This window comes from Triticum urartu, chromosome 1A (genome assembly GCF_056163025.1).
Source record: "Triticum urartu cultivar PI428250 chromosome 1A, HENAU_Tu73, whole genome shotgun sequence".
Lineage (NCBI taxonomy): Eukaryota > Viridiplantae > Streptophyta > Magnoliopsida > Poales > Poaceae > Triticum > Triticum urartu.
Genome location: NC_141873.1, coordinates 528,415,685 through 528,439,459, shown reverse-complemented (window position 1 = coordinate 528,439,459; position 23,775 = coordinate 528,415,685). Strand labels below are relative to the sequence as shown.

The 23,775-nt window shown below is 46.4% G+C and overlaps 1 protein-coding gene across 1 annotated transcript; it reads right to left on the bottom strand.

Annotated features, from left to right (window-relative positions):
• Positions 1-2,096: 2,096 nt before the first annotated feature.
• LOC125525632 (anthocyanidin 5,3-O-glucosyltransferase) lies at positions 2,097-3,883 on the bottom strand. Its single transcript, XM_048690640.2, has one exon. The coding sequence runs from the start codon at positions 3,816-3,818 to the stop codon at positions 2,391-2,393; it is 1,428 nt and encodes a 475-aa protein (XP_048546597.2). The 5' UTR covers positions 3,819-3,883; the 3' UTR covers positions 2,097-2,390.
• Between the last annotated feature and the right edge of the window lie 19,892 nt (positions 3,884-23,775).

Genomic DNA, 23,775 nt, shown 5'->3' with positions numbered 1-23,775 from the left:
AATTCTGAACAGATGCACTGACTATTACCTAACATATTGTGATAGAGCTTGCAGTTTTCATAGCTTCAGTTTGGAATTTGGAAGCACAACTAGCTATGGGCATATATCATTTTGAGAATATAATTGCTGAAGCAGCTAATCTGCATAGCAAAACTACTATCACCACCTGCTGCAAGCCTGTAAATTCACAACAGATAGTTCATACTTCTGATCAAGGGAGGGAATCGGTGCTAACCTTCAAAATCACACAATTCAAAGACCAATCTTGTTGCTGTCTTCTGTGCTTGGTCACTCTGGGAGCTTTAGTCACCTCAAGAACTCAGAGAACACCATCTACGACGATCCACTGTTTGCCTGCGCTTCCGCGGCCTTCTCCTTCGGCAATGACAGACTCACATTACAGAATAAGTGTAATTATCTTAAGACAACTAAACCAAAATCAGGGTAAGAACAGCACAAAATGCATGAGAGCAATGCCTGTGTTAGTAGAGCTGCACATACGATGCACAATCTTTTTTAGACAACCAGGCCTATAACATCAGGATAAAATGCAAAAGAAACAAAGTAGCTCCCTAGACCAAACACCACCAGCAAAAGTAAAAAGACAGTACGGTTAAGGGCAGAACAAAAAAACATCCAGGATCTTCATCTGGCGAAGAGATCAGCGCAGTTTCCTCAGGCAGCATCAACATTGTTGAAGAACAAGATCTAAGATCTCCTGCTTCCTTGTCCAGAGAACCCGCCAATGCTGCAAGAAGATCAGGATAAGGTTGTTTCGAGTTCTCCATAAAGCCAAACAGCCATAACACCATACCAAATAAACTTCACACTCCCATTCGAGCCATAATTCAGACAACCAAGGAAATGGTGCATGGACAGAGGACTCCACCGTCATCCCAGCGTCTCCCGAACCACACAGCCCATAAGAAAGCAGCAATGAGACACTGAAACAGCAGATGGTCAAAGGCCATCAGTTCAGTTGGCCCTTGAGGAATCAAGATTTGCTCTCTATTCTCTCTCTCTCAAAAAGAGATTTGCTCTCTAGTCCGCACCACTATCAAGAACGGCTGATTTTTTAGAAAAGGAGGAGCCCCGATCAAGAACGGCTTGCCAAGCAAAGAACCTAATCTTAAGAGACACCTTGATTTTCCATATTTTTTTCCGATAAGGAGTCCACACTCCCTGGAAAGCCAGCAATGGATACATGGACTAGAAGTATAAATACTATTGTTAGTTAAACTCCACTACACTTTTGTCAGCCCAATTCTTCAGGTATATGGGCTGAAGCAAAGACATAAATTCCTCCCGCATTTCCGATTCTGAACACCTGAAAGCTCGTTTGAAATGAATATCCCGGCAGTGGGTCTCTACATCATAAGCCTTAGCCCTTATCTGCCGAGATATCAGGATCAGGGGCCACAAGGAACAGTTCAGGGAATTTGATTTTCAAAGTAGTATGGCCAAGCTAAACATCTAGCCAGAACCTGACCTGTCTCCCATTACCAACCACAAAAACTTTCCCCCACTGAAACCAGTGTTTGATCTTTTCCAGACCATTTCAAAGCTGTGATCCTTTCTTAACAGACATAAAAATGGAAGAACCACCAGGCAAGTATTTCTTCTGAAAAAACCGTTGCCACAAAGAACATTAGGCTCATTAAAAAGCTTGCAGATCCATTTCAGCAACAGAGATGCTTATGTAAATGCTTGCTGGTGCCGTGAGCCCTCCTAGTCATGCCATGAGATCCATTTCAGCAACAGAGATGTGCTCAGCACCAGAGTAGTCTCTAAAAGCTTTCAAAAGGGGCAGGTCAAACAGAAACATATTTCAGTCTAGCTTATATGCTCCACACAACAAACTAAAGCTATACCAACAGACCAATGAAAATGGTTTGCGTGGATCACAGGAGGCCAAGAAAAGACTAGAGGGGCAATGCAATGGACAAAAACTGACATAGAAACAACTCCATTTAAGTAGTTGGTTTACCTGAGTTCTTCCAAGAAAAGAACATCATGAGTAGGTTGTGCTTCCGTGTTTAGGCGCTTATTGTGATTTCGCATTTCAGCGCCATGAGTAGGAGGGCTCATGCCACCAGTAAAATCGAAATAATAACCATAGCAATTCATCAAGGGAGCATGTGCTAAATACAACAGTCCCATGTACTGTCAATTCTGAATACAACATAACTGAGGAAAGCTTCAGTGTGGAATTCAGGAGCACAGAGCTATGACATATCATTTCAGTAGTATATTGCTGAGGCAGCTATTATAACTTTCACCACATCATCTTAACACCACAAGCGCAAGTTCATAGTTCAGGGTGGGAATTGATTCAAACCATTAGAATCACACATTCCAAGGCCAATCCTGTAGCTATCTTGTGTGCTTGATCATGTGGAGAGCTTCGAATGCTTCAAGAACTCGGCGAGCGCCATCCGCGACGGCCCGCCGTCTGCCAGCGCTTCAGCGGCCTTCTCCTTGGCCAGTGCCAGCCTCTCCCTCAGCTTCTCCCCTTCCTCTGACTCCATGACCAGCCTCACCTTCCTCTCCACCTCCTCAGCCCTCACAAGCTCCTCATCGTATCCCTCCATCACCACCCCGACCTTCATCTCGTCCACCACGAACACTTTGTTCAGCCTCTGCTCCGCGTACTGCGGCCAGCACAGCATCGGCACCCCGGCCGACGCCGCTTCCAGGACGGAGTTCCACCCGCAGTGCGTCACAAACGCGCCGGTGGCGGCGTGCCGCAGCACCTCCACCTGCGGCGCCCACATCTTCAGCACCATCCCCCTGTCTCGTGTCCTCTCCGTGAACCCCTCGGGGAGGAGCGCGTCCAGGTCTGGCTCCGGACGCGGCAGGAAGAATTTGGCCGGGTCAGCCGGAGGGGTGCGCACGACCCACAGGAAGCGGTGGCCGGAGTTCTCGAGCCCGTGCGCTATCTCCTTCAGTTCCGCCGCCGACACGGCGCCCATGCTGCCGAAGCAGAGGAACACCACGCTCCGCTCCGGCTGCGCGTCCAGCCATGACAAGCACGCGTGCCGCTCGCCTTGCGCCGCCGCCGAGTCCGAGACGATCAGCGGCCCGATGCAGTACACCGGTGGGGTCGGGCGGCCGGGGACGCACACGCCCTCCCTGAGCGCCCCCACGGCCCTCGCCTCAAGCCACTCGTAGGTGTTGACCAGCACGCCCCTGGCCTCCGGGATGCGCCCGTAGTGCCCGATCCTGATGGTGCAGATCGGGTCCGCGCGGTCCATCACGGTGTGCGGCATGTCGGACGCCGGGATCGGCGGGACCCCGGGGAAGCGGAGGGGCGCCTTGCCCATGTCCCTGAAGCTCCCCTCCGTGGTGGCGAAGTGGCGGGGCAGGTGGAGGAACGCCGCGAGGTCGCCAGCGGAGGAGGTGTAGTAGATGTACGCCGGGACGCCGGTCTGGGCGGCGGCGTCGAGGGAGTCGATGCAGAAGAGGTCGAGGACGAGCGCGGCGACGGAGGGGAGGGAGCGGAGGAAGGCGAGCAGGGACGGCACGGTGAGGCGGAGCAGGTCGAGCATCTGCAGGAAGGGGTGGGGGTCGGGGTCGGGGTAGTCCGGGGGCGGGAGGTGGTGGAAGGCGATGGAAGGGTTGGCGGCCTCGAGGCCGGCGACGGCGGAGGCGGTGGACGAGAAGAAATCGGCGGTGGAGGCCGGCGGGGTCGGGACGGCGATGACGACGGGGACGCCGCGGAGGAGGAAGAGCTTGGCGAGCTCCACCATGGGGATGAGGTGGCCCACGCCCAGGCAGGCGTGCAGCACCACGGTGGGATTGGGGTTGGCCGCCTCCATTAGCGACGCGCCGATGGCGATGAGGCTGATGAACAGTGAGAGACTGAGGAGACTTTTTTTAGGGAAGAGAGACCGAGGAGACCATACCTGGCCAAACGGGCCGGCCCGGCACGGCACGGCCCGGCCCATCGTAATCGTGCCTGGCCCGGCACGGCCCGCCAGGGCATGATTACTATATGGGGCCGTGCCGTGCCGGCCTGCGTGCTAAACGGGTCGGCACGTTGGCCCGTTTAGTACGGTGGGCCGCATATTTTCAGTCTATTATTTGACGCACTGAGCGTTTTTAGCCTATTTTTACATGTTGAGCCATATATAGATGTAGAAAAAAATAAAAAAAACTTAATCGGGCCGTGCCGTGCCGGCCCGCTTGCCCAGCCTTCAGGCGCAGGCACGGCCCAGGGCGTGCCGCGTGCCGGGCCCGGCCCGTTTAGCGCATGCCGTGCCTGGCCCGAGACAAGCCGTGCCGGCGTGCTCACGGGCCGGTCCGAAAAACCCGGCCCATTTGGTCAGGTATAGAGGAGACTGTAGCCGCTCTATGCGGGGATCCCGACCCATGCTTTGCATATGTTGTGTGTTTCACAGATTATGGCCCATTAAGGAGCTAGAAAAGTAGAAAAGGTCCACTAGGCTACAGGATCCAGCTTGCCTGCTTCCTCCTCATGTTCCCATCTGTGCTCCCACTTCATTTTACGGCTCTTTTTTGCTTTTTCCTTCCTAATCTAATCATTCCTGATTTTAACGGGATGGGGCCGGGCCTTTATTTTGTTCCAATCAAATCAAACCACATACGCGGGAGTATGGATGGGCGCCCGCGGGAGGAGCAGGCAAGTCTCGTCCTAGGCTACAATGGAATAATTTTTGCAGTTACAACCGGACGCCTAAGTAAGGCATATGCTCCTAAAAACAAAGTAAGGCGTCTATGGGGTAGACAACGCCAAACAACCAATATTGTTAGGGTTTCTTGTGCCGCCGCAGTCGTCGTCATCTGAGAAATTTAGGTCCCCTCGCCTTCAACTGCCATTTTGGCGCTGAGAGGTGGGGGGACCTTGGATCTTCAAGACCTCTATATTCTTCGCCATTGTCTAGTGATCATTATAGTTTTGTAAGAATAAATTTCCTCTCGTTTGTTTGGCGGTGCCATGAGATTAGAGAGTTTTCTGTCCTCGCAGATCCGATTATTCAGATCTGATGAGTTTATGTTGCTGTGTCAAGCCTTTTTTGTTGGTATGATTCTTTGTGGAGGTGAAATTTTTCATCGACACCATGGTGAAAATATAGTGATTCGACGGTCTGCACTTCTAGGGCATCATCCCCGGCCCAAGTACGTTAACAGATCAAGGCTTCCCATCGATCATGGTTCATAAACAAGAGGAATGCAAGCAACAACTGGTAAATCCCCTAGCCACAGATGGAGACACACTGAAAGAGATGCAACTCCTTTTGCTAAAGAGTGGGCTTCAAAATTACTTTCCCTAAACTCAAAGCAGAAATCCACAAAAAATGAATTTCTAGTACTAAGATGAATGTCTTTCAGAACTTGTGCATATGAAGGCGAAGCTCCTTTCTTGATGTTTGTACTGACCTCTATGCAGTTTGAAGTAACTACTAGTCTCTGAATATTAAGATCTTGTGCCAGAGCTAACGCCTCGCAGCATGCATGAGCCTCCCAGTATAGCTGGATCGACAAGGTCATCAAACACAACAACAGATGAACCAAGATAATGACCAGTCTTGTCCCTTATAAGTGTCATGCATCTCCTTTGTCCCTAAGGTGCGAAATTCCTCCATCTACATTTGCCTTTGCAGCATCTTCGACAGGAGTTGTCCATCTCCTAGTCTTCAGTCTTCTCACAGGAGAAACCTGTAATCTGCTAGCTAAAAAATTGGCAATCTCCCGTTCTTCGAGGTATTTGTTTATGAAGGACATAGTCGATAGGGGACTTTGAAATTCTTCATCGTGAATTGCCAGTCGTCTGGCCCACCAAACTGCCCCCATGGTGAGTAGAACCCAAAAGAGCCATAGCTTCGGATCCTCACTCCTGTTTGAGATCACATGTTCAAGCACCTCTTCATCTCCAAGAGCCCAAACACATTTCGCCATCCGGCAACTGAATAGTGAATGCCACCATGAATCAACATCAAAATGCCGCCACAATCTCATCTAATAAGGGTGGTTGTCCGACCTAGAAAAACAGCGAACGATCCAGCTCCATCGAGCAGGTAGAGGAGGCCCAACTGCGCAAACTTCACATTGTCTAATCGCATGGACTAGCGTTAGTTAAAAAACCAACTATACACGAGATTACCTAAAAACACTGTACGGGAGATATTTGTGTGGGTTGAGAGGTTTAGGTGAAGGAAATATGCCCTAGAGGCAATAATAAAGTTATTATTTATATTTCCTTATATCATGATAAATGTTTATTATTCATGCTAGAATTGTATTAACCGGAAACTTAGTACTGTTGGAAATATGCCCTAGAGGCAATAATAAATTAGTTATTATTATATCATATTTCATTGTTCATGATAATCGTTTATTATCCATGCTAGAATTGTATTGATAGGAAACTCAGATACATGTGTGGATAAATAGACAACACCATGTCCCTAGTAAGCCTCTAGTTGACTAGCTTGTTGATCAATAGATGGTTACGGTTTCCTGACCATGGACATTGGATGTCGTTGATAATGGGATCACATCATTAGGAGAATGATGTGATGGACAAGACCCAATCCTAAGCCTAGCACAAGATCGTGTAGTTCGTTTGCTAAATCTTTTCTAATGTCAAGTATCATTTCCTTAGACCATGAGATTGTGCAACTCCCGGATACCGTAGGAGTGCTTTGGGTGTGCCAAACGTCACAACGTAACTGGGTGGCTATAAAGGTACACTACAGGTATCTCCGAAAGTGTCTGTTGGGTTGGCACGAATCGAGACTGGGATTTGTCACTCCATGTAAACGGAGAGGTATCTCTGGGCCCACTCGGTAGGACATCATCATAATGTGCACAATGTGACCAAAGAGTTGATCATGGGATGATGTGTTACGGAATGAGTAAAGAGACTTGCCGGTAACGAGATTGAACAAGGTATCGGGATACCAACGATCGAATCTCGGGCAAGTATCATACCGATGGACAAAGGGAGTTGTATACGGGATTGATTAAATCCTTGACATCGTGGTTCATCCGATGAGATCATCGTGGAGCATGTGGGAGCCAACATGGGTATCCAGATCCCGCTATTGGTTATTGACCGGAGAGTTGTCTCGGCCATGTCTGCATGACTCCCGAGCCCGTAGGGTCTACACACTTAAGGTTCGATGACGCTAGGGTTATAGGGAATAGATATACGTGGTTACCGAATGTTGTTCGGAGTCCCGGATGAGATCCCGGACGTCACGAGGAGTTCCAGAATGGTCCGGAGGTAAAGATTTATATATGGGAAGTCATCATACGGTCACCGGAATAATTCGGGGGGTTACCGGTATTGTACCGGGACCACTGGAGGGATTCCGGGGGTCCATCGGGAGGGTCCACCTGCCCCGGAGGGCCCTATGGGCTGGGTGTGGAGAGGGACCAGCCCCTTAGTGGGCTGGGCGCCTCCCCCCTAGGGCCCATGCGCCTAGGGTTTGGGGGAACCCTAAAGGAGGGGCGCCCCCCTTGCCTTGGGGGGCAAGGCAACCCCCCTGGCCGCCGCCCCCTCCTCAGATTGGATCTGAGGGGGCCGGCCCCCCTCTCCCTTGCCCCTATATATATGTGGGGGTGGGAGGGCAGCCGCACCCAAGTTCTGGCGCAGCCCTCCCCCTCTCCCAAGTCCTCCTCTTCTCCCGCGGTGCTTGGCGAAGCCCTGCAGGATTGCCACGCTCCTTCTTCACCACCATGCCGTCGTGCTACTGCTGGATGGAGTCTTCCCCAACCTCTCCTTCTCCCCTTGCTGGATCAAGGCATAGGAGATGTCACCGGGCTGCACGTGTGTTGAACGCGGAGGCGCCGTGGTTCGGCGCTTAGATCGGAATCAACCGCGATCTTAATCGCTACGAGTACGACTCCTTCATCCGCGTTCTTGCAACGCTTCCGCTTAGCGATCTACAAGGGTATGTAGATGCACTCTTCTTCCCCTCGTTGCTAGATTACTCCATAGATTGATCTTGGTGATGCGTAGAAAATTTTAAATTTCTGCTACGATCCCCAACAGTGGCATCATGAGCTAGGTCTATGCGTAGTTCCTATGCACGAGTAGAACACAAAGCAGTTGTGGGCGTCGATATTGTCAATTTACTTGCCGTTACTAGTCCTATCTTGATTCGGCGGCATCGTGGGATGAAGCGGCCCGGACCGACCTTACACATACTCTTACGTGAGACTGGTTCCACCGACTAACATGCACTAGTTCCATAAGGTGGCTAGCGGGTGTCTGTCTCTCCCACTTTAGTCGGATTGGATTCGATGAAAAGGGTCCTTATGAAGGGTAAATAAAAATTGGCATATCACGTTGTGGTTTTCGCGTAGGTAAGAAACGTCTTGCTAGAAACCTATAGCAGCCACGTAAAAACTTGCAACAACAATTAGAGGACGTCTAACTTGTTTTTGCAGCATATGCCTTGTGATGTGATATGGCCAAAAGGATGTGATGAATGATATATGTGATGTATGAGATTGATCATGTTCTTGTAATAGGAATCACGACTTGCATGTCGATGAGTATGACAACCGGCAGGAGCCATAGGAGTTGTCTTAATTTATCTATGACCTGCGTGTCAACATAAACATCATGTAATTACTTTACTTTATTGCTAAAGCATTAGCCATAGTAGTACAAGTAATAGATGACGAGACAACTTCAAGAAGACACGATGATGGAGATCATGGTGTCATGCCGGTGACAACGATGATCATGGAGCCCCGAAGATGGAGATCAAAAGGAGCAAAATGATATTGGCCATATCATGTCACTATTTGATTGCATGTGATGTTTATCATGTTTTACATCTTATTTGCTTAGAACGACGGTAGCTTAAATAAGATGATCCCTCACTAAAATTTCAAGAAAAGTGTTCCCCCCCCACTGTGCACCATTGCGAAGGTTCGTTGTTTCGAAGCACCACGTGATGATCGGGTGTGATAGATTCTAACGTTCGAATACAACGGGTGTTGACGAGCCTAGCATGTACAGACATGGCCTCGGGACACATGTGAAACACTTAGGTTGACTTGACGAGCCTAGCATGTACAGACATGGCCTCGGAACATGGAAGACCAAAAGGTCGAACATGAGTCGTATAGAAGATACGATCAACATGAGATGTTCACCGTTGATGACTAGTCCGTCTCACGTGATGATCGGACACGGCCTAGTCGATTTGGATCATGTTTCACTTAGATGACTAGAGGGATGTCTATCTGAGTGGTAGTTCATTAAATAATTTGATTAGATGAACTCAATTATCATGAACATAGTCTAAATTGTCTTTGCAAATATGTTGTAGATGAATAGCTCTTGTAGCTCCCTGTTTCAATACGTTCCTAGAGAAAGACCAAGTTGAAAGATATTGTAAGCAATGATGCGGACTAGGTCCGTAGTCCGAGGAGTGTCCTCACTGCTACACAGAAGGCTTACGTCCTTGATGCACCGCTCGATGTGCAAACCCCTACAACATCGTCTGTGGATGTTGTGAACACCTGACAGACACATCCTGATGACTACTTGATAGTTTAGTGCACCATACTTTACGGCTTAGAATTGGGATTCCAATGACGTTTTGAACGCCATAGAACATATGAGATGTTCCAAGAGCTGAAATTGGGATTTCAGGCTCATGCCCGTGTTGAGAGGTGTGAGACCTCTGACAAGTTCTTTTGCCAACAAGATGGAGGAGAATAGCTCAGCTAGTGAGCATGTGCTCTGAATGTCTGGGTGCTACAATCACTTAAATCAAGTGGGAGTTAAACTTCCAGATAAGATAGTGATTGATAGAGTTCTCTAGCCACCATCACTAAGCTACTAGATCTTCGTGATGAACTATGACATGCAAGGGATGGAGTTGATCCCAGAGCTGTTCGCGGTGCCTAAGACCGCAAAAGGTAGAAATCAAGAAGGAGCATCAAGTGTTGATGGTTTAACAAGACCACTGGTTTCAAGAAGGGCAAGGGCTAGAAGGGAAACTTCATGGATGGCAAACCAGTTGCCGCTCCAGTGAAAGAACCCAAGGTTGAACCCAAACCCGAGACTAAGTGCTTCTATTGTAAGGGGAACGGTCACTGGTAGCGGAATTACCCCAAATGCATGGTAGATAAGAAGGCTGGAAACTTCAACAAAGTATATACGTGTTATTAATGTATACCTCACTAGTACTCCTGGTAGCACCTGGGTATTGGATACCGGTTCAGTTGCTATTATTGGTGACTCGAAGCAAAAGCTACGGACTAAACGGAGACTGGCTGAGGGCGAGGTGACGATGTGTGTTGGAAGTGTTTCCAAAGTTGATGAGATCACCATCGCACGCTCCATCTGCCTTCGGGATTAGTATTGAACCTAGATAAATGTTATCAAGTGTCTACGTTGAGCATGAATATGATTAGATCATGTTCATTGCAATACGGTTATTCATTTAAATTAGGGAATAATGGTTATTCTATTTACATGAATAATACCTTTCATGGTCATGCACCCTATGTGAATGGTTCATTGAATCTCGGTCGTGGTAATACACATGTTCACGCCAAAAGATGTAGAGTTAATAATGATAGTACCACTTTCTTGTGGCACTGCCGCTTAGGTCATATTGGCGTAAGATGCATGAAGAAACTCCATGTCGATGGATGTTTGGAGTCACTTGATTTTGAATCACTTGACACATGCAAGCCATGCCTCACGGGCAGGATGACTAAGACCCCGTTTTCAGGTACAATGAAACGGGCAAGTGAGTTGTTGGAAATCATACATGCTGATGCGTGTGATCCAATGAGAATTGAAGCGTGCGGTGGATATCGCTATTTTCTCATCTTCACTGGCGATTTGGGTAGATATAGGTATATCTACTTAATGAAGCACAAGTCTGAAACGTTTGAAAAGTTCAAGCGATTTCAGAGTGAAGTTAAGAATCATCATAACAATAAGATCATGTTCCTACGATCTGATCAAAAAAGGGGATTTTCTGAGTTATGAGTTTGGCAATCACTTAAGACATTGTGGAATTGTTTCACAGTTGAAGCCACCTGGAACACCACAAGGTAATGGTGTGTCTGGACGTCGTAATCGAACCCTATGAGATATGGTGCGATCTATGATGTCTCTTACCAATCTACCGTTTTCATTTTGAGGTTATGCGTTAGAGACAGCTGAATTCACTTTAGATAGGACACCATCTAAGTCCGTTGAGATGACGTCCTATGAACATTGGTTTGGCAAGAAACCAAAGTTGTCGTTTCTTAATGTTTGGGGATGCGATGCTTAGGGCTTCAGCCGGAGAAGCTCGAACCCAAAGCGGACAAACACATCTTCATAGGATACCCAAGGGTGACAGTTGGGTATACCTTCTATCTTAGATCTGAGGGCAAATTGTTTGTCGCTAAGAACGGGTCCTTTCTCGAGAAGGGGTTTCTCTCGAAAGAATTGAGTGGGAGGAAGATAGAACCTGATGAGGTTGTCGAACCTTTACTTCAACCAGAGAGTGATGCAACACAGAAAGATGTTTTCTGTGGAGCCTACTTCTGTTGAATAGGAAGTTATTGATAGTGATCATGAAGCTTCGGATCAAGTTTCTATCGAACCTCGTAGGTCGACAAGGATATGTACTACTCCTGAGTGGTACGGTAATCCTGTCTCAGATATCATGTTGTTGGACAACAATGAACCTACGAGCTATGGAGAAGCGATGGTGGGCCCGTATTCCGACAAATGGTTAGAAGCCATGAAATCCGAGATAGGATCCATGTATCAGAACAGAGTATGGACTTTGGTGGACTTGCCCGATGATCAGCGAGCCATTGAGATAAATGGATCTTAAGAAGAAGACGGACGTGGGCGGTAATGTTATCATCTATGAAGCTCGACTTGTGGGAAAGAGTCTTTTCACAAGTTCAAGGAGTTGACTACGATGAGAGTTTCTCACCCGTAGCGATGCTTAAGTCCGTCGGAATCATGTTAGCATTAGCTGTATTTTTCGATTATGAAATCTGACAGATGGATGTCAAAACAAGTTTTCTTACCAGTTTTTGTAAGAAAAAGTTGTATGTGATACAATAAAAGGTTTTGTCGATCCTAAGGATGCTAAAAGGTATGCTGGCTCCAGCGATCCTTCTATGGACTAGAGCAAGCATCTCGGAGTCAGAATATATGCTTTGATAGAGTGATCAAAGCTTTTAGGTTTATACAATGTTTGTTAGAAACTTGTATTTACAAGAAAGTGAGTGGGAGCACTACAACATTTCTGATAAGTATATGTGGATGACATATTGTTGATCCGAAATAATGTAGAATTTTTGGAAAGCATAAACGGTTGTTTGAAGAGTGTTTTTCAAAGGAAGACCTGGATAAAGCTGCTTACAAATTGGGCATCAAGATCTATAGAGATAGATCAAGACGCCTGATGATACTTTCAAAGAACACACACCTTGACATGTTTTTGAAGGAGTTCAAAATAGATCAGTCAAAGAAGGGGTTCTTACCTGAGTTGTAAGGTGTGAAGTTGAGTAAGACTCAAAGCTTGACAACGGCAGAAGAAAGAGGAAGGACGAAGGTCGTCCCCTGTGCTCTTGTCATAGGCTCTATACGATATGCCATGCTGAGTACCGCACCTGATGTGTGCCTTGCCACATGTCTGGCAAGAGGGTACAAAGGTGATCTAGGAGTAGATCACCAGATAGCGGTCAAAATTATCCTTAGAAGAATAAGGAAATGTTTCTCGGTTATGGAGGTGATAAAGAGTTCGACGTAAAGAGTTACGTCGATGCAAGCTTAACACCTATCCGGATAGCTCTAAGTAGAGATACTAGATACGTATAATGGAGCAACAATTTGGAATAGCTCCAAGTGGAACGTGGTAGCAGCATCTATGATATGACATAAAGTTTTGCGAAATACATAGGGATCTGAATATGGCAAGACCCGTTGACTACAACCTCTCTCACAAGCATAACATGATCAAACCCAGAACCCATTGAGTGTTAACCACATAGTGATGTGAACTAGATTATTGAGTCTAGTAAACTCTTTGGATGTTGGTCACATGTCGATGTGACCTGTGAGTGTTAATCACATGGCGATGTGAACTAGATTATTGACTCTAGTGCAAGTGGGAGACTGTTGGAAATATGCCCTAGAGGCAATAATAAATTAGTTATTATTATATCATATTTCATTGTTCATGATAATCATTTATTATCCATGCTAGAATTGTATTGATAGGAAACTCAGATACATGTGTGGATAAATAGACAACACCATGTCCCTAGTAAGCCTCTAGTTGACTAGCTCGTTGATCAATAGATGGTTATGGTTTCCTGACCATGGACATTGGATGTCGTTGATAACGGGATCACATCATTAGGAGAATGATGTGATGGACAAGACCCAATCCTAAGCCTAGCGCAAGATCGTGTAGTTCGTTTGCTAAAGCTTTTCTAATGTCAAGTATCATTTCCTTAGACCATGAGATTGTGCAACTCCCGGATACCGTAGGAGTGCTTTGGGTGTGCCAAACGTCACAACGTAACTGGGTGGCTATAAAGGTACACTACAGGTATCTCCGAAAGTGTCTGTTGGGTTGGCACGAATCGAGACTAGGATTTGTCACTCCGTGTAAACGAAGAGGTATCTCTAGGCCCACTCGGTAGGACATCATCATAATGTGCACAATGTGACCAAGGAGTTGATCACGGGATGATGTGTTATGGAACGAGTAAAGAGACTTGCCGGTAACGAGATTGAACAAGGTATCGGGATATCGATGACCGAATCTTGGGCAAGTATCGTACCGATGGACAAAGGGAATTGTATACGGGATTGATTAAATCCTTGACATCGTGGTTCATCCGATGAGATCATCGTGGAGCATGTGGGAGCCAACATGGGTATCCAGATCCCGCTGTTGGTTATTGACCGGAGAGTTGTCTCGGCCATGTCTGCATGACTCCCGAGCCTGTAGGGTCTACACACATAAGGTTCGATGACGCTAGGGTTATAGGGAATAGATATACATGGTTACCGAATCTTGTTCAGAGTCCCGAATGAGATCCCGGACGTCACGAGGAGTTCCGGAATGGTCCGAAGGTAAAGATTTATATATGGGAAGTCATCATACGGTCACCAGAATAATTCGGGGGGTTACCGGTATTGTACCGAGACCACTGGAGGGGTTCTGAGGGTCCACCGGGAGGGTCCACCTGCCCCGAAGGGCCCTATGGGCTGTGTGTGGAGAGGGACCAGCCCCTTAGTGGGCTGGGCGCCTCCCCCCTAGGGCCCATGCGCCTAGGGTTTGGGGGAACCCTAAAGGGGGGCGCCCCCTTGCCTTGGGGGGCAAGGCAACCCCCTTGGCCGTCGCCCCCTCCTCAGATTGGATCTGAGGGGGCCGGCCCCCTCTCCCTTGCCCCTATATATATGTGGGGGTGGGAGGGCAGCCGCACTCAAGTTCTTGCGCAGCCCTCCCCCTCTCCCAAGTCCTCCTCTTCTCCCGCGGTGCTTGGCGAAGCCCTGCAGGATTGCCACGCTCCTCCTTCACCACCATGCCGTTGTGCTGCTGCTGGATGGATTCTTCCCCAACCTCTCCTTCTCCCCTTGCTGGATCAAGGCGTAGGAGACGTCACCGGGCTGCACGTGTGTTGAACACGGAGGCGCCGTGGTTCGGCGCTTAGATCGGAATCAACCGCGATCTGAATCGCTACGAGTACGACTCCTTCATCCGCATTCTTGCAACGCTTCCGCTTAGCGATCTACAAGGGTATGTAGATGCACTCTTCTTCCCCTCGTTGCTAGATTACTCCATAGATTGATCTTGGTGATGCGTAGAAAATTTTAAATTTCTGCTACGATCCCCAACAAGTACATGTGTGAATACATTGACAAACAAAGTGTCACTAGTATGCCTCTACTTGACTAGCTTGTTGAATCAATGATGTTTATGTTTCCTAACCATAGACATGAGTTGTCATTTGATTAACGGGGTCACATCATTAGAGAATGATGTGATTGACTTGACCCATCCGTTAGCTTAGCACGATGATCGTTTAGTTTGTTGCTATTGCTTTCTTCATGACTTGTACATGTTCCTATGACTATGAGATTATGCAACTCCCGAGTACCGGAGGAACACTTTGTGTGCTACCAAACGTCACAACGTAACTGGGTGATTATAAAGGTGCTCTACAGGTGTCTCCGATGGTGCTTGTTGAGTTGGCATAGATCAAGATTAGGATTTGTCACTCCGATTGTCGGAGAGGTATCTCTGGGCCCTCTCAGTAATGCACATCACTATAAGCCTGGCAAGCAATGCAACTAATGAGTTAGTTGCGGGATGATGCATTACAGAACAAGTAAAGACACTTGTCGGTAACGAGATTGAGCTAGGTATTGAGATACCTACGATCGAATCTCGGGCAAGTAACATACCGATGACAGAGGGAACAACGTATGTTGTTATGCGGTTTGACCGGTAAAGATCTTTGTAGAATATGTAGGAACCAATATGAGCATCCAGGTTATGCTATTGGTTATTGACCGGAGACGTGTCTTGGTCATGTCTACATAGTTCTTGAACCCGTAGGGTCTGCACGCTTAAAGTTCAGTGACGACCAGTATTATGAATTTATGTGATTTGATGTACCGAAGGTAGTTCGGAGTCCCGGATGAGATCGGGGACATGACGAGGAGTCTCGAAATGGTCGAGACATAAAGATCGATATATTGTAAGGCTATATTCGGACATCGGAAAGGTTCCGAGTGATTCGGGTATTTTTCGGAGTACCCGGGAGTTACGGGAATTCGTCCGGGGAGTCAATGGGCCTTAATGGGCCTTAGTGGGAAGGAGAGGCAGCAGCCAGGAGGTGGCGCGCTCCCCTCCCAAGCCCAGTCCGAATTGGACAAGGGCTTTGGGGTGCGGCCCCTCTCTCCCTTCCTTCTCCACCCCCTCCTTTCCCCCTTCTCCTAGTTGGACTAGGAAAGGAGGAAACCTACTCCTACTAGGAGTAGGAATCCTACTCCCTTGGCGTGCCCCTCCTAGGGACGACCTCCTCCTCCCTCCCTCCTTTATATACGGGGGCAAGAGGGCACCCCAAGACACAACAATAGATCATTGATCTCTTAGCCGTGTGCGGTGCCCCCCTCCATCATAATCCACCTCGATCATATCGTAGCGGTGCTTAGGCGAAGCCCTACGTCGGTAGCATCATCATCACCGTCACCATGCCGTTGTGCTGATGAAACTCTCATGTGAAGCTTTGCTGGATCGGAGCTCGCAGGACGTCATCGAGTTGAACGTGTGCAGAACTCAGAGGTGCCGTGCGTTCAGTACTTGGATCGGTCGGATCGTGAAGACGTATGACTAGATCAACCGCGTTGTGCTAACACTTCCGCATTCGGTCTACGAGGGTACGTAGACACACTCTCCCCTCTCGTCTCTATGCATCACCATGATCCTGTGTGTGCGTAGGAATTTTTTTGAAATTACTACGTTCCCCAACAGTGCCATCCGAGCCAGGTTTATGCGTAGATGTTATATGCACGAGTAGAACACAAGTGAGTTGTGGGCGATACAAGTCATACTGCTTACCAGCATGTCATACTTTGGTTCGGCGGTATTGTTGGATGAAGCGGCCCAGACCGACATTACGCGTACGCTTACGCGAGACTGGTTCTACCGACGTGCTTTGCACACAGGTGGCTGGCGGGTGTCAGTTTCTCCAACTTTAGTTGAACCAAGTGTGGCTACGCCCGGTCCTTGAGAAGGTTAAAACAACACTAACTTGATGAACTATCGTTGTGGTTTTGATGCGTAGGTAAGAACGGTTCTTGCTCAGCCCGTAGCAGCCACGTAAAACTTGTAATAACAAAGTAGAGGACGTCTAACTTGTTTTTGCAGGGCTTGTTGTGATGTGATATGGTCAAGACGTGATGAGATATAAGTTGTTGTATGAGATGATCATGTTTTGTTGAAGTTATCGGCAACTGGCAGAAGCCTTACGGTTGTCTCTTTATTGCATAAGATGCAATCACCAAATAATTGCTTTACTTTATCGCTATGCGATAGCAATAGTTGCAAGAGCAATAGTTGGCGAGACGACCATGTGATGACACATTGATACATATCAAGATGATGGAGATCATGGTTTCATGCCCGTGATGATAGAGATCATGGCGGTACTTTGGAGATGGAGATCAAAGGCGTAAGATGTTCATGGCCATACCATGTCACATATTTTGATTGCATGTGATGTTTATCCTTTATGCATCTTATTTTGCTTAGTTCGGCGGTAGCATTATAAGATGATCTCTCACTAAATTTCCAGGTAAAAGTGTTCTCCCTGATTATGCACCTGATACGTCCATTTTGCATCATGCTTTTATATCAATATTTATTGCATTATAGGTTGTTATTTCACATTATGTCACAATACTTATGGCTATTCTCTCTTATTTTACAAGGTTTACATAAGGAGGGAGAATGCCGACAGCTGGAATTCTGGGCTGGAAAAGGAGCAAATATTAGAGACCTATTCTGCACAACTCCAAAAGTCCTGAAACTCCATGGAACACCTTATAATAAATAATGAAAAATCCTCGCCAAAGATGAAGACCAGAGGGCCCACACCCTTCTCACGAGGGTGGGGGGCGCGCCCCCTAGGGCACGCCCCCTACCTCGTGGCCCCCCTGGTGGCTCTCCGATGACCATCTTCTCCTATATGAAGTCTTTCATCAAGAAAAAAATAAGAAGCAACCTTTCGGGACGAAACTCAGCCGCCACGAGGCGGTACCTTGGCGGGTCCAATCTAGAGCTCCGGCAGAGCTGTTCTGCCGGGGAAACTTCCCTCTCGGAGGGGGAAATCATCGCCATCCTCATCACCAACGCTCCTCTCATCGGGAGAGGGCAATCTCCATCAACATCTTCATCAACACCATCTGATCTCAAAACCCTAGTTCATCTCTTGTATCCAATTCTTGTCTCCAAGTCCGGGATTGGTGCCAGTAGGTTGCTAGTAGTGTTAATTACTCCTTGTAGTTAATGCTAGTTAGTTTAATTGGTGGAAGATCATATGTTCAGATCCTATATGCATATTAATACCCCTCTGATTATGAACATGTTTATGCTTTGTGAGTAGTTACATTTATTCCTGAGGACAAGGGAGAAGTCTTGCTATTAGTAGTCATGTGAATTTGGCATTCGTTCGATATTTTGATGAGATGTATGTTGTCTAGCCTCTAGTGGTGTTATGTGAACGTTGACTGCATAACACTTCACCATTATTTGGGCCTAGAGGAAGGCATTGGGAAGTAATAAGTAGATGATGGGTTGCTAGAGTGACAGAAGCTTAAACCCTAGTTTATGCGTTGCTTCGTAAGGGGCTGATTTGGATCCATATGTTTCATGCTATGGTTAGGTTTACCTTAATACTTTTGTTGTAGTTGCGGATGCTTGCAATAGAGTTTAATCATAAGTGGGATGCTTGTTCAAGTAAGAACATCACCCAAGCACCGGTCCACCCACATGTCAAATTATCAAAGTACCGAACGCGAATCATATGAATGTGATGAAAACTAGCTTGACGATATTCCCATGTGTCCTCGGGAGCGCTTTTCCTTATATAAGAGTTTGTCCAGGCTTGTCCTTTGCTACAAAAAGGATTGGGCCACCTTGTTGCACTTTATTTACTTTTGTTATTTGTTGCTCGTTACAAATTATCTCATCACAAAACTATCTGTTACCACTTATTTCAGTACTTGCAGAGAATACCTTGCTAAAAACTGTTTATCATTTCCTTCTGCTCCTCGTTGGGTTCGACACTCTTACTTATCGAAAGGACTACGATAGATCCCCTATACTTGTGGGTCATCAGCACCGTTGCCAAAGTTCGTCGTGCCGAGACACCACGTGATGATCGGGTGTGATAAGCTCAACGTTCATCTACAACGGGTGTAAGACAGTTTTGCACACGCAGAATACTCGAGTTAAACCTGGTGAGCCTAGCATATGCAGATATGGCCTCGGAACACTGAGACCGAAAGGTCGAGCTTGAATCATATAGTAGATATGATCAACATAGTGATGTTCACCATTGAAAACTACTCCATTTCACGTGATGATCGGTTATGGTTTAGTTGATTTGGATCACGTGATCGCTTAGATGATTAGAGGGATATCTATCTAAGTGGAAGTTCTTAAGTAATATGATTAATTGAACTTTAATTTATCATGAACTTAGTCCTGATAGTATTTGCATAACTATGTTGTAGATCAATAGCTCGTGATGTAGCTCCCCGTTTATTTTGATATGTTCCTAGAGAAAAATAAGTTGAAAGATGTTAGTAGCAATGATGCGGACTAGCTCCGTGATCTGAGGGTTATCCTCATTGCTGCACAGAAGTATTATGTCCTTGATGCACCGCTAGGTGACGGACCTATTGCAGGAGCATATGCAGACATTATGAACCTTTGGCAAAGCTCGGTATGATGACTACTTGATAGTTAAGTGCATCATGCTTTACGGTTTAGAATCGGGACTTCAAAAATGTTTTGAATGCCACGGAGCATATAAGATGTTCCAAGAGTCGAAATTAGTATTTCAGACTCATGCCCATGTCGAAAGGTATGAGACCTTTGACAAGTACTTTGCCTACAAAATGGAGGAGAATAGCTCAGCTAGTGAGCATGTGCTCAGAATGTCTGAGTGATACAATCACTTGAATCAAGTGGGAGTTAATCTTCCAGATAAGATAGTGATTGACAGAATTCTCTAGTCACTATCACCAACTTACTAGAACTTCGTGATGAACTATAATATGCAAGGGATAACGGAAACAATTCCCAAGCACTTCGTGATACGGAAATCGACGAAGGTAGAAATCAAGAAAAGCATCAAGTGTTGATGGTTGACAAGACCAGTAATTTCAAGGAAAGGGCAAAGGGAAGAAGGGGGACTTTAAGAAGAACGGCAAGCAAGTTGCTGCTCAAGTGAAGAAGCCCAAGTCTAGACCTAAGCCTAAGAGTAAGTGCTTCTACTGCAAAGGGACTGGTCACTGGAAGCAGAACTGCCCCAAGTATTTGGCGGATAAGAAGGATGGCAAAGTGAACAAAGGTATATTTGATATACATGTTATTGATGTGTACTTTACTAGTGTTTATAGAAACCCCTCAGTATTTGATACTAGTTCAGTTGCTAAGATTAGTGACTCGAAACGGGAGTTGCAAAATGAACAGAGACTAGTTAAGGGTGAAGTGACGACGTGTGTTGGAAGTGGTTCCAAAATTGATATGATCATCATCGCACACTCCCTATACTTTCGGGATTAGTGTTGAACCTAAATAAATGTTATTTGGTGATTGCGTTAAGCATGAATATGATTTGATCATGTTTATTACAATACGGTTATTCATTTAAAGTCAGAGAATAATTGTTGTTCTGTCTGCATGAATAAAACCTTCAATGGTCTTACACCCAAGGTGAATGGTTTATTGAATCTCGATCGTAGTGATACACATATTCATAATATTGAAACCAAAAGATGCAAAGTTAATAATGATAGTGCAACTTATTTGTGGCACTGCCGTTTAGGTCATATTGGTGTGAAGCGCATGAAGAAAATCCATGCTGATGGGCTTTTGGAATCACTTGATTATGAATCAATTGATGCTTGCGAACCATGCCTCATAGGCAAGATGACTAAGACTCCGTTCTCCAGAACAATGGAGCGAGCAACTGACTTACTAGAAATAATGCATACTGATGTATGCGGTTTGATGAGTGTTGAGACTCGCGGCTGGTATCGTTATTTTCTGACCTTCACGGATGATTTGAGTAAGATATGGGTATATCTACTTGATGAAACATAAGTCTGAAACATTTGAAAAGTTCAAAGAATTTTAGAGTGAAGTGGAAAATCATCGTAACAAGAAAATAAAGTTTCTATGATCTGATCGTGGAGAAGAATATTTGAGTTACGACTTTGGTCTTCATTTGAAACAATGCGGAATAGTTTCACAACTCACGCCACCTGGAACACCACAGCGTAATGGTGTGTCCGAACATCGTAATCGCACTTTACTAGATATGGTGCGATCTATGATGTCTCTTATAGATTTATCACTATCATATTAGGGTTATGCATTAGAGACAACTGCATTCATGTTAAATAGGTCACCATCTAAATCCGTTGAGACGACACCATATGAACTGTGGTTTTGATAGAAACCAAAGCTGTCGTTTCTTAAAGTTTGGGGTTGCGATGCTTATGTGAAAAAGTTTCATCCTGATAAGCTCAAACCCAAATCGGAGAAATGTGTCTTCATAGAATACCCAAAGGAAACTATTGGGTACACCTTCTATCACTGATCCAATGTGTTGGGGATATCACTACTGGGCGTAAACCGGCCTATCTGGGCCGGGTTAACTTCGTCAGTAGTTAAGTATGTTAAAGCCCAAGAAGGCAGATGAGGGCTCAAGGCCCATAGCCGGTTCAAGGCCTGTAGCCGTAAACCGGCGTTAGTATTTAAGTTGTATTGTAAGTTAGGAATAAGTAGAGACCAAACCGGACACATCTATGAGCCGGTATTGGGACTCTGTGAACCGATGGGCGTCACCCGTGTATATAAGGGGACGACCCGGCGGCGGTTCAAGGAGAAGAGACAACAACTTGAGACATAGGCGAAGCTTGTTTGCTCCCTGGTCATCGAAACCCCATCAATTCCATCACAACTAGACGTAGGCTTTTACCTTCATCGAAGGGGCCGAACTAGTATAAACTCTCTTGCGTCCCTGTGTCCGCTTTAACCCCTTCAAGCTAACCCGTCGCGATGGCTCCATGACTACGTCCTTTCTCTAGGACATCTACCGTGACAAAACCACGACAGGTGGCGCCCACCGTGGGGCTATCGCACGATGGTTTCAAGTTCTTGGAGGGCCGCTTTGAAGGACTTGAGGGCTACGCCGTAGGCCGGATGAGTAAGATGAAGGAAATATGCCCTAGAGGCAATAATAAAGTTATTATTTATTTCCTTATAATCATGATAAATGTTTATTATTCATGCTAGAATTGTATTAACCGGAAACATAATACATGTGTGAATACATAGACAAACAAAGTGTCACTAGTATGCCTCTACTTGACTAGCTCGTTAATCAAAGATGGTTATGTTTCCTAACCATGAACAATGAGTTGTTATTTGATTAACGAGGTCACATCATTAGTTGAATGATCTGATTGACATGACCCATTCCATTAGCTTAGCACCCAATCGTTTAGTATGTTGCTATTGCTTTCTTCATGACTTATACATGTTCCTATGACTATGAGATTATGCAACTCCCGTTTGCCGGAGGAACACTTTGGGTGCTACCAAACGTCACAACATAACTGGGTGATTATAAGGAGCATTACAGGTGTCTCCAAAGGTAGATGTTGGGTTGGCGTATTTCGAGATTAGGATTTGTCACTCCGATTGTTGGAGAGGTATCTCTGGGCCCTCTCGGTAATACACATCACATAAGCCTTGCAAGCATTACAACTAATCTGTTAGTTGTGAGATGATGTATTACGGAACGAGTAAAGAGACTTGCCGGTAACGAGATTGAACTAGGTATTGGATACCGACGATCGAATCTCGGGCAAGTAACATACCGATGACAAAGGGAACAACGTATGTTGTTATGAGGTCTGACCGATAAAGATCTTCGTAGAATATGTAGGAGCCAATATGGGCATCCAGGTCCCGCTATTGGTTATTGACCGGAGACATGTCTCGGTCATGTCTACATTTTTCTCGAACCCGTAGGGTCCGCACGCTTAAGGTTACGATGACAGTTATATTATGAGTTTATGCATTTTGATGTACCGAAGGTTGTTCGGAGTCCCGGATGTGATCACGGACATGACGAGGAGTCTCTAAATGGTTGAGACGTAAAGATTGATATATTGGAAGCCTATATTTGGATATCGGAAGTGTTCCGGGTGAAATTGGGATTTTACCGGAATACCGGGAGGGTTACCGGAACCCCCCGGGAGCTATATGGGCCATAGTGGGCCTTAGTGGAAAAGAGAAGGGGCTGCCCTAGATGGGCTGCGCGCCCCCCTTCCCCTAGTCCTATTAGGACTAGGAGAGGTGGCCGGCCCCCTCCTCCTCTTTTCCCCTCCGAGGAATCCTAGTTGGACTAGGATTGGAGGGGGAATCCTACTCCCAGAGGGAGTAGGACTCTCCTGCGCCTCCTCCCTTGGACGGCCAGCCTCCCCTCCTCTCCTCCTTTATATACGGAGGCAGGGGGAACCTCTAGACACACAAGTTGATCCACGTGATCTATTCCTTAGCCGTGTGCGGTGCCCCCTGCCACCATATTCCTCGATAATACTGTAGCGGAGTTTAGGCGAAGCCCTGCTGCTGTAGTTCATCAAGATCGTCACCACGCCGTCGTGCTGACGAAACTCTTCCCCGACACTTTGCTGGATCGGAGTCCGGGGATCGTCATCGAGCTGAACGTGTGCTCGAACTCGGAGGTGCCGTAGTTTCGGTGCTTGATCGGTTGGATCGTGAAGACGTACGACTACTTCCTCTATGTCGTGTTATCGCTTCCGCAGTCGGTCTGTGTTGGGTACGTAGACAACACTCTCCCCCTCGTTGCTATGCATCACATGATCTTGCGTGAGTGTAGGAAATTTTTTGAAATTACTACGAAACCCAAGAGTGGTATCAGAGCCTAGGTTATTTATGTTGATGTTATATGCACGAGTAGAACACAAGTGAGTTGTGGACG